Here is a 15102-nt window from a genome sequence, read left to right on the forward strand (position 1 = left end):
CCTGAGGAGGACGAGGAGCTTGTCCAGGCGCGAACCTCGGGCCGCGCACCTCCAATATTGTCGGGTTGCACCCCAGACAGCTGCACTGCTGCTGAAAATTTAATGAGCCTGAGGGACACGGTAGCTCCCTGATAGCTGGGCTCCATTCACCCCTCTCCACCTCCCCTCCCTCCGCTGCTGTTTACCACCATCTCCACGGCGACACACAGTAGCGCCAACCGGCGATAAGATAATGAGGAAAACAAATACGTTTGAATAGAGGGGATGCTTTGTCGCCACCGGCCTCCGGCTTTGTTTAGGATGGAACTTTGCGGTGGGGAGATAGCTTTCTTGTTTCAGGGTTTATTACAAGCCGTAAAATGTTGTATCGCTAAGTTTTAAGAGGTAATTGGATGGTTTGGAGATTGTTCTACTTTAGACATCACAAGGATAACATGACCTCCTGCCTTACATCATCAATTTGATGACTGGTGGCCTAATAGCAGTACAGATATTATCAGTGAGGTAACAGTTCATACGCTAATGAGGAAAAAACAGTAAACAAGCTAGAACAAGAGCCCACGGGTTTCCTTCACCCTTAGGACACTGAAAGACTTGTACACTGTACTTCACACTTGAAACTGGGATTTGATCAATCAAGACACCGATAGCCGATATTTAGCCATTTTCATGACAAAAAATTACAAGGATTTAGTGTTTCCCCCATAACTGTATTCTTGACAAGGTGGAAAAGCCTCTAAAACAGCATTTAGACCAACTAAAACCACTCGGCCACTAAAACTCTCTATTGAAATACTGAATGAAATTCTTTTAGTTTTAGCAGCTCCTTAAGGCAGAGTGACCAACCACACACATTCAATAATAGGGGGAACTCTAACTCTAACCCTTTAAATGAATAATTAACTTAACAGAAAACATAACTGAACAATTACATGACAAAATGAAATGTACAAAGAAAATCTAATTTAATTGCATGTTTTACAGACTGTTATGTAACCATAAAGGCCAATATCCATCTAACCCTACTTGCAACATCCACTGAGAGAGTTGCACTCAAATTGTTTTATTATATAATTATTGTATTTGCATCAAAGGATTAAAAATGCTATACAGCTTCTTTGTGAGAAGGCCGCTAAAGAAAATTTGGCCTGCTGTAATGGCTTTTCTTCTGAATGGCATGCAGACAGGTTTACTACGCTCTGTGAAGTGAAGCCAGGAGCGGCGAGGAGTGTGTCACCATAAACATGCCGCAGTATTCATCTGTCTGCAATGTGCTGCTCATTAGGCTGTCATTGTTTTTCGTGGTACAATTTGAACGGCACAGATGCGGATTTGCTTCCAGATAGCGATTGTTCGATTTATGAGTCACTTCTGAATTGGTGTTTTGTTCACCCGTCCATCCCAGTGAAGCAAAACCAACAGGCTAATGTGCCGTGTCTCCGCCGATAGCCTTGGCACACAAAAGGCTGAATGAATGAGAAAGAGAGGGAGGGAGAGAGAGAAAGGGGGGGGGGGATAGAGAGAGAGAAACAGACAGGTTATGCAATCAATTAGTGCAGATTAAGATCTTTGGCCTCGGCATAATTCCAGCATGAGGTTGAGAAGGGTATACTTCTGGAGCGGGATATTCTAGAAAGTGAGGCGTTCAAACCGTACTGTTGGACAAACTTCTTACAGGTCGGACTATAGCTGCGCAGGGAAATCACCAGTCTTAGGATTTGGATTAGCCTCTTCAGCCTCGGACTTTCCCCACGTCTCCTTTACCACACTCAGTTACAGCACAGCCGCCTAAAGGAGAAACTGACTCCAATGGTCTTCACATGCTCTAGGATAGTGCAGTTTGTAATGTAATAGGAAATACTTACTTCTGTACCCTCAAAAAGGAGATAGTCTCCCAGAAATGAGACAGGAGTTTATCTTACAGCCAAGTCTCTGATGCTCCAATGATAGAAAATTTGAAAAAGATGATAAAGATGACAGCTGGAACACCTAGGGGAATTTTCTAAGGATATCAGTACTTTTTCTGCTTGAGATGAGTTAGCACTTCTTTAAAATGAAGCTCATTTTGATGTAAAGGTTAAAAGAAAGATTGTATGAATACATAAAGTCAGTCTGCTGTTTATTATAATGTAGCAGCTCAGAAAGGAGTCTTGTTTCTGTTGTTTCCAGCTTTGGGAGAGTTGTTCAAGTTCATGAATGTGGACTGAGCTAGCCCAGGAGCAGAGGAATAGGCATATATGAATTCATAAGTTGGGTGGTGTTTTGCTTTAAGATGGAAGAGTATGGAGAGTAAGGGGTAAGTAGGTGAGGGGAGTATTTCTCCCAGCTGAGCAATAACAGTGGGCACTTATTTCCTTCAGCTCTAATCTTCTTAGTAACGTCTTGGTACAAGTTGGAAAAAAACCTGCTCTGTTCTCCCTCACAAGACGGGTAAACTCATAAAATGCAACATAACACATGCTAGTTGATGGTTGCGTTTATGCAAAATGCCTTACAGCGCCACAAGTGCATATACCTTGTTAGAATATCGTTGTTGTTGGGCGAAAACCGCCAATTTTGGTGATTTTGGTTTTACATTACATTACGTCATTTAATAGACGCTTTTGTCCAAAGTGACTTACAGTAAGTGCATTTGTCAACAGTATTCAAACCAACTGCATATCTCAGTCTTCATCAGCTAAACCTTTAGTAGGAATGGGAATTTTAGCTTAAACTGAAAAATTACATTTTCCTCTGTGGGACAGTTCTGCAATGGTTAGGTCTTTGAAACACTTTGAAACCCACTGGATACACTGAAAAATGCATGATCGTCAAGGTGAAAACAAGACTGTTTTCCATTAGTTCCTGAAAAGTTTATGTGTTGGCGATGCAAAGGTTTGTACCGTGTATCAGCTGGAAACATCCCTCTAACCCTGGCAGCCCTTGACCCAGTGAGGATCACATCAAATGTCTTGTTTTGTCTTCATTTTATTTTCTGATTGATTCTATCTAAATTATTGTAGCCTCAATCGGAAGATATACAGGCCAACCAGAAAATGAGAAATGGTATATTGCCATATTGGAATCTACAAAAACACACTTAGGTCAGACTGTTAAGGAGGATTGTGGTTGGTGCAAAGCATATAATTTCTCCCACACCACTCTTCATTATTGAGACAGGAAAAACCACTAAGGAGGCAACAAGCCTTTATCAGGCAAGGAGACTATTAGTGCGACATCAATTACTTTGCTAGTAATGAAGATAACCTTAGCCTTTGTTACTGTGGCCATGGGGGAGGGGAGGGGACAGTGTACAGACAATTACTGAGGTAAATTACTCATTGGAGCTGAACTGGAAATATATCAAATGTCTACTACTTTGTCACTCAAAGGAAAAAAACACACACTCCAAAGTGAGTGACGAGGTATCGGCCGTTGTGGCACTTTGTCTTCGTGTCGTCACACAAGGCTAACCTCTTTCTTAAGCCCTTTGAAATCTACACCTATACTCCAAAAGCACTTCTTCAGCGAAGAGTGTTCAAGCCTGTGTGCTGTTCTGACAACAGTGGTACTTGCTGTAAGAAGCGTATCGGTTTGACCGTGAAAACACTCGACTTTGTCATTCCCGCTATCTTTGCGGTTGGTATTAATGATAAATGTGAGGTTCTCCCCTGTACGGACCCCAGTGTGCAGGTGAACCCCGGGCCCACTTTGGTTACACTCATGAATAATTAACCCGTCTGCCCACTTCCTGATGACAGAACCGCAGATTACTTCCCCTTCTTATTTTGAAATATTTAAGATGTGCTTGTTTTTTTAGCTGGATCCTTTCCCTCACTCACCCAAACATGCCTCATCACTTTTTCCCCCAAAAGACGCAGGGCTGACCATGCCTCAACCACATGTCTGATTCAGCTTATTCTGTATGACCGTATCTGCAGAAGACGTGTTATTTCAAGGCTGAGCGTCTCCTTTCTGACAGCAAGCCAACGCGACTGGTGGCTGTCCAGGACTAAACGCTTGATCACCAGAAATAAACAGAGGCAGCTTAAAGTGTTGGATTTGGACCAGAACGTAACCTCATCCACACATAGATTAATGTGGGGTCTTTAGTCGGTGCAGTTTTTGGCTTCAAGCTGCAACCTTTTCAGGGAAAACTTGGCAGGGTCATGTTTGCGTCTGCAGGATCCGCCCCTCCGCTTAAGCCCTACCCTTCGTTTTCCTTACCTTCCATCCGCTGGTCTTCCTCTTTACCCTACTCAGTCTCTCTCTCTGCCATTGACGACACTTCGTTAAGCGCAAAGCACGGCGGGCAAAGCCACTGGAGTGCTAATCCTCTTAGGAGACTCCTTTTGCTCATTTGTCAGTGTCCAAATAAAGCATGGCCTTATGGGATTTAGAGGGGAAGCGCTTGTTCACTCCCTGACCTCCCACTGTGACTGGAGAGATCTGGGACAAGAGGGGGAACCGTCATTGAATGAGCTTTCCCAGGGGAGGCGGGGCTAAGGGCCTTTGGATATGAGGGAGAGCTGGATTTGGCTCACTGTCCTTACTGTCTGCGCTCAAAATAGCTCTCCTGTTGTATATGTTGAGTTCAACAGCGGCGTGTTTTCTTGTCACACTTTCCTGCTGCTACAAGTTATGTCATAAGCCTTTTAATATAAACCAGACATTAGCCAGTCAGTGTTCACCAAAGCCGATATGATGGAGGTGAGGATATGATATTACTCAGCAGCTTCAGGTGTGGCAGCTTGTAAAACCTGCAGTGAAACCTGCCTCAGCCTGCCTTAAGGTGCTGATAATCAAATTAAAAGACCTTCATTAGTATGGCTTTCAATGGGGAATTTTACTGGTACCCATGGTTCAAATGTTGTTTCAGAGGCTTTTCCACCCTGGCAAGAATATAATTCAGGGGGAGACATTGCAGCCTTGTAATTTGGGAGACAAAATATCGGTACTGGCCGTCAAACGCCCGTATCAGTCGAACCCTAATTATGAATAGGAGAAGGATAATGGATATGTTTTATCTGACTATTTCTATGCACAACAACAAAGAAGCAAGATGGTGTTTTCTTTCTCGACAAGTTTAGTGTAAAGGTTTTTGCGTTCAATTTAAATGCTGTTGCAGTATGTAGTGCAGTAAGATGTTGCAGTATCATGGGTTGGGATCATCTCAATCATAAGTGACCTCATCTCCGCTTTGTTTTTCGGTGTCTCAGACCTAAAAGGAGGATAGTTGCAAATAATTGAGGATTTCATTCTGCTCCAAACTTTATTATTATTATTGGCATGTACAAGTAAGTACAGGCAATCAGTTATGGATTTCCACAGTTCATTTGCTTGTATGTTTGAGATACTCTACAAAACCCCAAATACTGAATGTGACTCAATGGGTTGTGACCAGCAGATAGATTGTGTTCTACATTAGTGTGGAATCCGTGGGTTAAGACTAGATGACTGAAAATCCAGGCCGTAATTACGAGTAAAAATCCTTTAATCTCCCAACACAATACTTCAAGTTGTTTAGGATCACTTTTGCATTTCACCCCACTGCCTCAAAGCTTTTACCACTGACTGTAGATCAGTCTTGACCTGCTGTCACAAAATGATTTGTGGAATCTGTGGAGACTTTCAAAGAGCAGCTAAAGACTCATCTGTTCAGACTGGCATTTGTTTAGCCTCTGTGTCTGTAATTCTGGGTGTTTATATGTTATATTGTTGTTATGTCTTATTGTTTTTTTGTTTTTACTGCTTTCTGGTCTTATTGCGTTCGTATTTCTTGATTTTTTTTCTGGTCTTATTTTAACCATTTTACTCTTGTGAAGCACTTTGTGACTTTGCTCTGTGAAAGGTGCTATATAAATAAACTTTATTTATTTACTTACTTACTTAAATTGTGACTTTGCTCTGTGAAAGGTGCTATATAAAAAAACTTTTTTTTACTTACTTACTACTTACTTACTTACTTAAATTGCACACTCAAGTTTAACCAGGGTGCTTTGGACAACAAGATCGATAAACTACTAAACACCTGCTGCAATGCTACCAGTCTCAGGACCTTCTTGACAGAAATAAGGTCCTCATCTTCCTCTTACGCACCTTAATCTCTTTCTTTTCCTACAGTGTTGTCAATACCCAAACAAAGAATGGTGCCACACCCCTCTACCTGGCCTGCCAGGAGGGTCATCTGGAGGTCGTCCAATACCTGGTCAAGGATTGCGGGGCGGATCCGAGCATCAGAGCCAATGACGGCATGACGCCGCTGCATGCCGCCGCCCAGATGGGCCACAACACCGTCATCGTCTGGCTGGTATGTTGGAATGGCTGGAACGTATCTGCAGACAGATCAAAATCTAGACGGGACATCCCATACTTTGTGCATTAAACATAAGACTTTTTTGTCATTGAATTTTAATTTATTACATCTTATTTTGATTATACAGAATTGTGTGCCCATATTGCATATTGATGTTATTGAAATTATTGTCGACTACGCGTATAATCCTGTAACCCTGATGAAGGCTGAAACGTGTTGGGTTTTAATAATAAATCAAGCTGTTCTTTAAGAGTTGGTGACTTGTTTTCATCCCTGACGTTTCAGAACATAATAAGTTATTTGTCTCGCCCATCAGATGAGTTTCACAGAGATCAGCCTGGCGGACAGGGACAGCGACGGGGCGACGGCCATGCACTTCGCCGCCAGCCGCGGCCACGCCAAGGTGCTCAGCTGGCTGCTGCTGCACGGCGGCGAGATCGTCACCGACAGCTGGGAGGGGACTCCGCTGCACGACGCTGCCGAGAACGGGGAACTGGAGGTGTGTGTGTGTGTGTGTGTGTGTGTGTGTGTGTGTGTGTGTGTGTGTTCGTCTTACTGCCACAGTGTTGAGAGTTAAACCAGACTTCATGGTAGGGCTGGGTGATAATTCAATATTATCGTTGATCGACTTTCAGTGGAATCATATCGTGATGATATGAAGATATTTTGATATCGTGACACACATTTCTGCTGTCTGAATTGATGATGACAAGCAAATTTTACTTAAAAACTCTGTGAGGTATGGTAGGAATATTATTTGAATATTTCTGTTTTGTTTGTTTGACATCACACCTAACATTACCATTCAGTTCAATGAGATGAACACTAATTTGATTATTTAATGTGATTTTGCATACATGAACCATATCGTGATATATATTGATATCGAGAAAAATCCTTATGATTATCATGATATTGATTTCAACCATATTGCCCAGCCCTACTTCATGGTCACTCTGAGACACAGATAGCCCAAGTTTCAGTTTAGAAGTGGAAAGAAACGCGCTCAAGCAACCAGGGGGGAGAGCTTCCTCCTAAATTGCATAAAGTAATGTGCAACTGTTGTGGAAATCTGTCAAAACACTGGACACATACACAAAATAAAGGCACAGACACTGACGGATTTGAAGATTAATGAGATTATTATTGATCAATAAGGAGACAGAAACTCACACCCAAAGCTTACATCAGTATGTCTCAGCTCAAAAAACAGAATACTTAATCTTATATCGTTTTCTAAGAGACAAAGAAATGATTTGTGATTGGTCAGTGCATATTTTCTTAAATACTTTCAACCAATTGGCATAAAGTCATGAGAGAGCACATGCTCCGATCATGCTCCCAGCTCATGCACATATATGAAGTCATGTTACTGGAAACCTTCAAAACAGGGCCTCAACATCTGGTTCCACTTAAATGTCTCTAAAAGGTTCTATTTGTTTCACAATATAATTGAGAGTTAAATCAGAACAAAATGAATAAATGATAAAACTAGATATTTGACTTACTTCACTTTCACACAACACTCTCTCAATGAAAGCAGTGTCCAAACCTTCAGAGTTAATTATGTCAAAAATATGATATTTTAGGACCTGTTTGGACCTATGATATAATGTGAAAATTACAATAAAAAGACCCTGATCAAAAAAAAAAAAAATGATATTTTGGACCAAATGGGCCTTAAATCACCTAAAAATACAAGAAGGAAAGGGTTGTACAAATATCCTGGGCTCTTGATGAAATCCCTCCAGGCCTGGTGTCAGTTTGCCATTTATCTATCTGTAGACTCCACTATTAAATGGAATGTATTATCTTGTATTAGCATGTTAGCATGAGAATGTATAAGCATGTTGCATTTTACATTGTTGTATAGATATTGTGTTTGATCAGGTGAGTTTTTAGCAGACCAGGGAGTTTGTTTGTGCAGAATATTAACTTTCAATAGTGTTTCCTTTTCCTTTTCTTTATTATTGTTAAAATTAGTTGTAGTAATAGCATAAACGAATACTGAGATAGCCTAGAAATAGCATTGTTATTTAAGTCTTATAGGTCTTATAAGATATACCTTTTTACCTGCCACAGTATGGTTAGCCTTATGATTCTGGGTTCGCTGTCATATTTGGTTTCACATTGGACCATCTGTTTTGAATGAATGGCCACTGGCTGATGGTTTTTGCCACTGTTCAAACCTGCTGCTTTGACTAATGTTTAGTTGTATCCCAGTCTGGTCAGTCAACAATATCAACACAAGCTTGATGTAGTAAACCTAGAGAGAGCTGCATTTACTGCCTGATATTTGCATTGTAGCCAATATGGTGGTTCTTTAAGAAGCGTTTGGGGTTGAAGTGAAAGGGAATTGACCCCGACCCTGACATGCAGAGTGCTGGTCCAAGTTTAGGGGATTGGGGCGAACATTTTAAGAGGCTAACTGAGACATGAGTCAGTACGGGAACACAAAGCTTGCTCAGTCTGTAAAATCGGTAAGAACGGCCAGCTTTAGTCCGGCTTCCTCCTGGCACTTGACAGAGCGTTTCAAAACGGATTCTTTGAACTGTTCTCAAGTTCCTTTGATTGCCAAACAGCCAGGATTTATTTCAGAACAGACAATGATTTGCTCTATCATTTACAAAATAACCAAGTGACTCATAACAAACTTAAGTTTCACACCCGCACTTTCCAATGTAGCTGTTTGATGGACTTTTGGCAGGTGGCTGGGAAGGATATTTAGTTTCCGGTCCTCTATGATAGTGATCTATAAGAGAGATTGTTTTCTGTGTCAAGTCTGCCTTGATAAGACTTGTCTGATATCAGTAAATTAGATGGTGGGACACGTCTGGTCAGTGTATGACTGGGTGATGCTTTACATCCTCCTGTGTACAGTCTAGGTGTAACGACTTGAATTGAAACGTAGCGTTTACATGCACAAGGAACGGGCATTTTTAGATTTTAAACTATAGTAGAAGCAGTCAAGAAAAAGTATCAGGTGGTGGTGCATTCCCAGCAGTAGAATAAGAGGCTCAAATCACTCGAATCACATGCAAGACAAAAGCACACCCTGCTGAAAGCTCTGTGAAATGTTTGGGGTCTTTATACCACCAAATACATTTTAAATCAACATTTGAGCGTCTTCCACTAGGAAGTTGGCAAAAAATCAGTAAGGGAATTTACACCTGCGATGGATTCAGTCCATTTATCTAATCACCCAACTTCAGGTCAGCGCTTTCACTTTCAATCTGAAACGTGTCCAGCAGAATTAATCATCCACATTGCACTGACTGAAGCTAATTTCAAGTACAGCAGTTGAAACAGACGCTCACATTCTCTCACACTGTTGTCTCCTCCATCCTTTTATATCTGGCTTCTACCCTCTTTTCTTTCTCCTCTGTCCTCTCTCTCCTCCTCCCTCCCTCTCTCTGTATCTCCAGTGCTGTCAGATCCTTGTCGTTAACGGGGTGGACCTGGGCATCAGGGACCAGGACGGCTTCTCAGCAGCGGACCTGGCCGAGTACAACGGCCACTCCCAGTGTGCCAAGTACCTGCGCACTGTGGAGAATATGGTGAGACACGCAGCCATGCTCCACATTATGCCCTGCTCACACCTGCCACCTTTACATAGCAGGAGATTGCATTAGCACAGATGCTGATATAGGCGACAGAGCCATTCAAGACCTGTCATTTAGGCAGCTGGGACACCGTAGTAAGTGACTAGGGACACAGCCATTTAATCAGAGGAGGGAATTTCCTTATGGTGATCAATAAAGTACCTCATTATTATGATTTACACTAATGGCTCCAGTCTTCACATATTAACTTAACTGAACACTTATGGGAAGTTCTTGACTGGTGCCTGAGATGGAAAAAATCAGCAAAACACAAAGTTGTTTTCCACTGGAGGAATAGTGTTGCATTCCTCTAGCAGAGTTCAGAATATGTAAAATCAATTCCAGGTCGAATTGAATTGGTCTGGTTTTTCATGTTGGACTATTAGGACAGTTGATGATGACTTTTACCTCTATTTTACACTTAAATGTGTATGTTACCTGTATATGGTGACCCATAAAGCCAAGAATACCACAGTACTCTTTACTAACAGTGCTACTTTTCATCTCATCTTTCACATATAGGAATGTGGACATAATAAATAATAGATACTGTATATAGCAATTCTTATAAAAATGTTTCAACTGACGTACACAAACACATTCAGCCCTCAACTCATACTAAATCCATAGCAGCTAATCCTCTGTTCCTTTGTGAATTCACACCAGCTTATTTGATGATGAAATAGTGTTTAACACCATGGACGCAGTGCTGAGGGCGAGATGAGGGCGACAAGTCCCTCTGTTGGGACGCGGCTTAATTATCTCCTTCCTTCTACTCCGGTTATCTCTGCCTTCTCAGACACACAGTATATTTTTACTCACTGTGGATCAATGTCGGCCCAATTGAGTTGTCTTGTCATTAGCACAAACACCCAACACTTCCAAATTGCATCCCAAACTCTGCGCAACATTAGTCAGCAACTGTGTTAGGTGTTCTAGTTAATGTGTTAGTTTACCCTCCCTGGAGCTGAAGTGAAACCTTGAAAAACACGTCAGGACTGTGCAGACAGCAGCAACAACATACCACTCACTGAGTCAACATGTCCCTCGACTGAGACCAGCTTTTCTCTGCTAATGAACAGAGCTGTTGACACTTGGCGTACTCCGGCTCTCACGGCTCCAACCCGCCGAAATCCCTAAGAGGCCTGAGAAATAATAACACCTCCACTTAACTCCCTTTGGTGTGTGGGCAACATATTTCCCCCTCTTGCGCTCTGTCCCTTGGGGGAGGTTGGCAGATTGAGTTCTGTGCTGTGGGAAAAGCAGAAGGGCCCCAGAGCCTTTTTGATCACCTGTGAGCTGTGTCATTAAAGCACAGTAATTAAACCCATAATGCAACTCTTCCCCTTGTGCAAGTCATCTGAGACTGAGGTGTAGTGGGAGCTAAGAATTTGCACATCCGACTCCTTACAGTTCTTTTGAGACATTGGCAACATTGACTTCATAAAGCTCAATTTAAATCTTAAAGCATCGGCGTGAAAGCTGCTGATCATTCTGCATCTGTCCTGCAAAATGAATTAACCTTTTGCACCTAATTTAAAGTAACCTAACATGTTTCAGTATACAGTAATCAATTAAAGATATGTTTTTGTTTTTATTCTTAGTCATGTCTATCAAAGACAAATCGAAAATTAAACAGGAATAGATAGAAAATAGATAGATAGATAGATAGATAGATAGATAGATAGATAGATAGATAGATGGATGGATACTGTAGATAGAAAATAGATCGGAAGTACCTTGAATACAAAAAGCACTTTTGTGCATTTGTTGTTTTGTGCACTTATATGGAGCATTAATAAACCTATTTTTGCATTCAAGGTACTTCATATCTGTTTATTTTTTTATTAATCTTTGGGCTATCTTGGAAGATCTTTCCCCACTGTTTTTTTTATGTGTAAGTCATGTCTGCAAAATAGAAAGTTCAGTAAAATATGTAGATTTCATAGTGCTTCTATTCATGACCTCCATCCTCTGACAGAGTGTGGAGCACCGCGTTTTGTCCCGGGACCCCTCGGCGGACCTCGAGTACAAGCAGCCGGACTCGGGCCTCTCCTCCCCAAACACCACCATGCCCCCTGCCAACCAGCCGGCGCACTTCGACATCAGTTCGCCCTCCAGCTCGCTGTCCAACTACGACTCCGCCAACTCCAGCCAGTCCAGCACCGGGGAGAAGAGGAGCAGCTTAACGGCCTCACGCGCCCCGCCTGCCCAGCTCAACACCGTCACAGGTCAGGGACAAATAAAATTAAACGTTATGTATTTAAAAATGTTGTCAGAAGTGATACAGCAAAGTAAATATGTCATACTTTGATTTTGTTACTCTTGTTTTCGTTAGTCTTGTCTGATTAATTTTACTTTGATTACAATTAATTTTGTGCTTTAGGTAAATTGAAATCTAACAAGCTGATGAGCAAAACAGTTAACGTAAACAAAGTAGAATATGAAACGTTTTTTATCAGCTCATAGTCAGAATGTTGGGTGAAACAAATCATGTCTTGTTCTATCAGTATTTCTATCATTAGTGTGTGTGTGTGTGTTAGCCACTGTGTTGAAAACAGCCATGAATCCTTCAGTCTTTTACATGCCATTCTTTGGCTAATGCCAAATTTAGCGCCTCAACAGTGGTGGGAACCTCCACTATTCATTGAAGTGGAGCTAATAACATGCAACAGTTTGCATTCTTTTGTTTTGTGTCACAGTTGCGTGCCATACTGGTGCTGCACCCTAGTGGTCTGTTGGCAGACAGTTTGTTTTGGGTAGAGAGATGGAACTTCATTACAGTTAATTTGAATGGTGATTGAGTAAATTGAATGTAGTAAATATTGAAAGGTTTGCTAAATGCTTTGATTCAGCAATTTAAAACAACAGTACACCATTTTTGTATTTGTGTTTCTGTCTTATGACTCAGTAATTTCATGTGAACTCTGAAACATGCCTACCTTGTTACAGGTGCGTCAGAGTCGGCCATTACAGACATGCAGGCCTACATGGACATGCTGAACCCGGAGATAGGCACTGAGGTCCCCAAGAAGGACGAGTCTCCCCCGGCCGCCGCCTCGCAGCTCCCGCCGCCGCCGAGTTTTCCGCCGCCGCCTCCCCCTCAGTGTCCCCCGGCTCCCCCTCAGTGTCCCCCGGCCCCCCCTCAGTGTCCCCCGGCACCCCCTCCGCCTCCCAGCTACCCGGCTCCGGAGCCGCCGCAGGAGCCGGCGTCCGCCGAGTTCCTGAAGGTGAAGAGCAACCTGCGGCACGTGGAGAGTGACACCAGCAAGAAGGAGGTGAGAGAGAGAGAGAGAGAGAGAGAGAGAGTCCTTACTAGATGAAGCTGTTCATGACTCATAGCTGCGTCATGGCTGTCTTCATTTGGAGGGAATCTGTAACTCTTAAGAATTGGAGTTTCAGGCTATTCTTTTCTTTTTCTTTAAATTGGACTTTACCGATTTGTGCTTGTCCATCAAGCTGCCTCACTGTACAGAAATAGTTAGTAGGCTCTCATCTTGTCGTTCATTTTTAGTTGGAAGACAGGCTTACTTATTACGTACAAGTAGATAGCCAAGCTTTTCCAAATGGTTTATATGTTTACCCCAAACAGTGCAGGTTAGAGCATCATTTAAAACCTATAGTAGGTTAGGGTATCATTTAAAAACTGCAGCTCAAAAAAAATCTAAAAGTACAACACTGAATTAACAAACTCTCTTCCGCATATGCTTAGCACTTTAGATATTCCACGTTTATGTTGTTTGTCTAAAAGTAGCTGTTTGCTGTGATATGAAACAATCCTAAAAAAGCAGAGGAACTAGGGTTTTTTGTGTTAAAGGGGCCATCGGGGGCCATTTTCCCTCACGCACCACTAATCAGTTTGGCTGGTGCTCTTGTGCAACAGTGGCCCTTGTCCGGGTCTCTCACAATGTCACAATGTTGTCATTGTGTTAGCACGGCTAACGAGGCTAGCGAAGATGCTCATTAGGGAGGCAGGCCTCTGAGTTGGCACAGACAATGATTGTTGTGATGGATCTGATGTTAATTCCAGTAATTATTCTGGCCACACATGACTGAAAGTGTTTGAAGAGTTGATCAGCAGGTTGAGACTCACCGAAAAATGTCACTTCCCAGCTTGGGAAGGGAGTAGAGTTGTTTTTACTCTACCTTTAGTCGTGCTCATGTAAGGGTTATGATCAAATTAACATTGGCATCAACGCGTCTTAGTTGTAATTGTCACTTAGAGTGCAGGCAACGTTGTAATTACGACTAAGATAACAATTCTGAGAGATCGCTTTCACCTCATGATGCATTTATTTCCCGATGGTTACCATGTCCTTATCTGCAAGACACAATCAGCCGCCCAGCTGTCTGAACATGGTTACAGTTACAGTCATTCCAGCTGTATGTCTGCGGTTTTGCTTTAACCAGAGAGCGTCACAATTAAGCATTTATGGGAGATTCTGAAATCGTGTCTGCAAACATGTTTTCCGTCACCATTATATAGTTGTTGGGACCAGATGACCATTTATTATAAATATGCTACTGACAGTCATCTCCATTAGTGAAAGCATCTTCAGTGTTTGCATTGTGTTGATTATACCTTGTATTTGTCAAATAGAAAACCAAGTGATTAAAGGTTGTCAGCGCTGTTTGTTTTACCTGAAAGCAGAATTACAGAGCCAGTTGATTGAAAAGAATCAAATAAAATCAGTAGCGTAAGAAGAAAGGAAACAAACAAACGTACCGAAAGAAAGAGGATTTGTTTGCTCTCTGCTATACAAAGTCAATTGTTATTAGTTGTTATAAAGCCCACAGGCTGCTATTGTGACTATGGGCTGTGGGGCAGAGTCATACAGGTGTGTGTGTGTGTGTGTGTGTGCGCTCCATCAGTCATGTGGGGGAGGGTTTTTAATTAGCGACGCCCCCTCTCTTCTCCCTGACCAGGTGACCGGCCCGGGGCGCGCCCTCATTAAGAATTAAACAAAATTCTTGCCTCCCCTTTGAACACACACACACACACACACACACTCACTCACTCACTCTCTCTCTCTCTCTCTCTCTCTCTCTCTCTCTCTCTCTCTCTCTCTCACTCACTCACATTCACACTCACACACACACACACACACACACACAGAATAAAGATCTGTGTGCACCATATACTTAGGGAAAAACAATCTGCCCTGGGCGCCATAGCAACAGGGCAGTGTAACCCCATCCTGGGAT

The 15102-nt window shown here is 42.3% G+C and overlaps 1 protein-coding gene across 1 annotated transcript in view; it reads left to right on the forward strand.

The window, feature by feature from the left end:
• The window catches only part of espn (espin), a 48807-nt gene that overhangs the window by 6726 nt on the left and 26979 nt on the right, over positions 1-15102 (forward strand). The window contains 5 exon segments of the mRNA XM_071543250.1: positions 6103-6289; positions 6612-6794; positions 9721-9852; positions 11879-12054; positions 12809-13175. Of these exon segments, the coding sequence (XP_071399351.1) occupies positions 6103-6289; positions 6612-6794; positions 9721-9852; positions 11879-12054; positions 12809-13175 (1045 nt within the window).

This window comes from Centroberyx affinis, unplaced genomic scaffold (assembly GCF_046629955.1).
Source record: "Centroberyx affinis isolate AG114_WGS23_722 - 3 ecotype Tasmania unplaced genomic scaffold, CSIRO-AGI_Caff_v1 ptg004275l_1, whole genome shotgun sequence".
Taxonomy (NCBI): Eukaryota; Metazoa; Chordata; class Actinopteri; order Beryciformes; family Berycidae; genus Centroberyx; species Centroberyx affinis.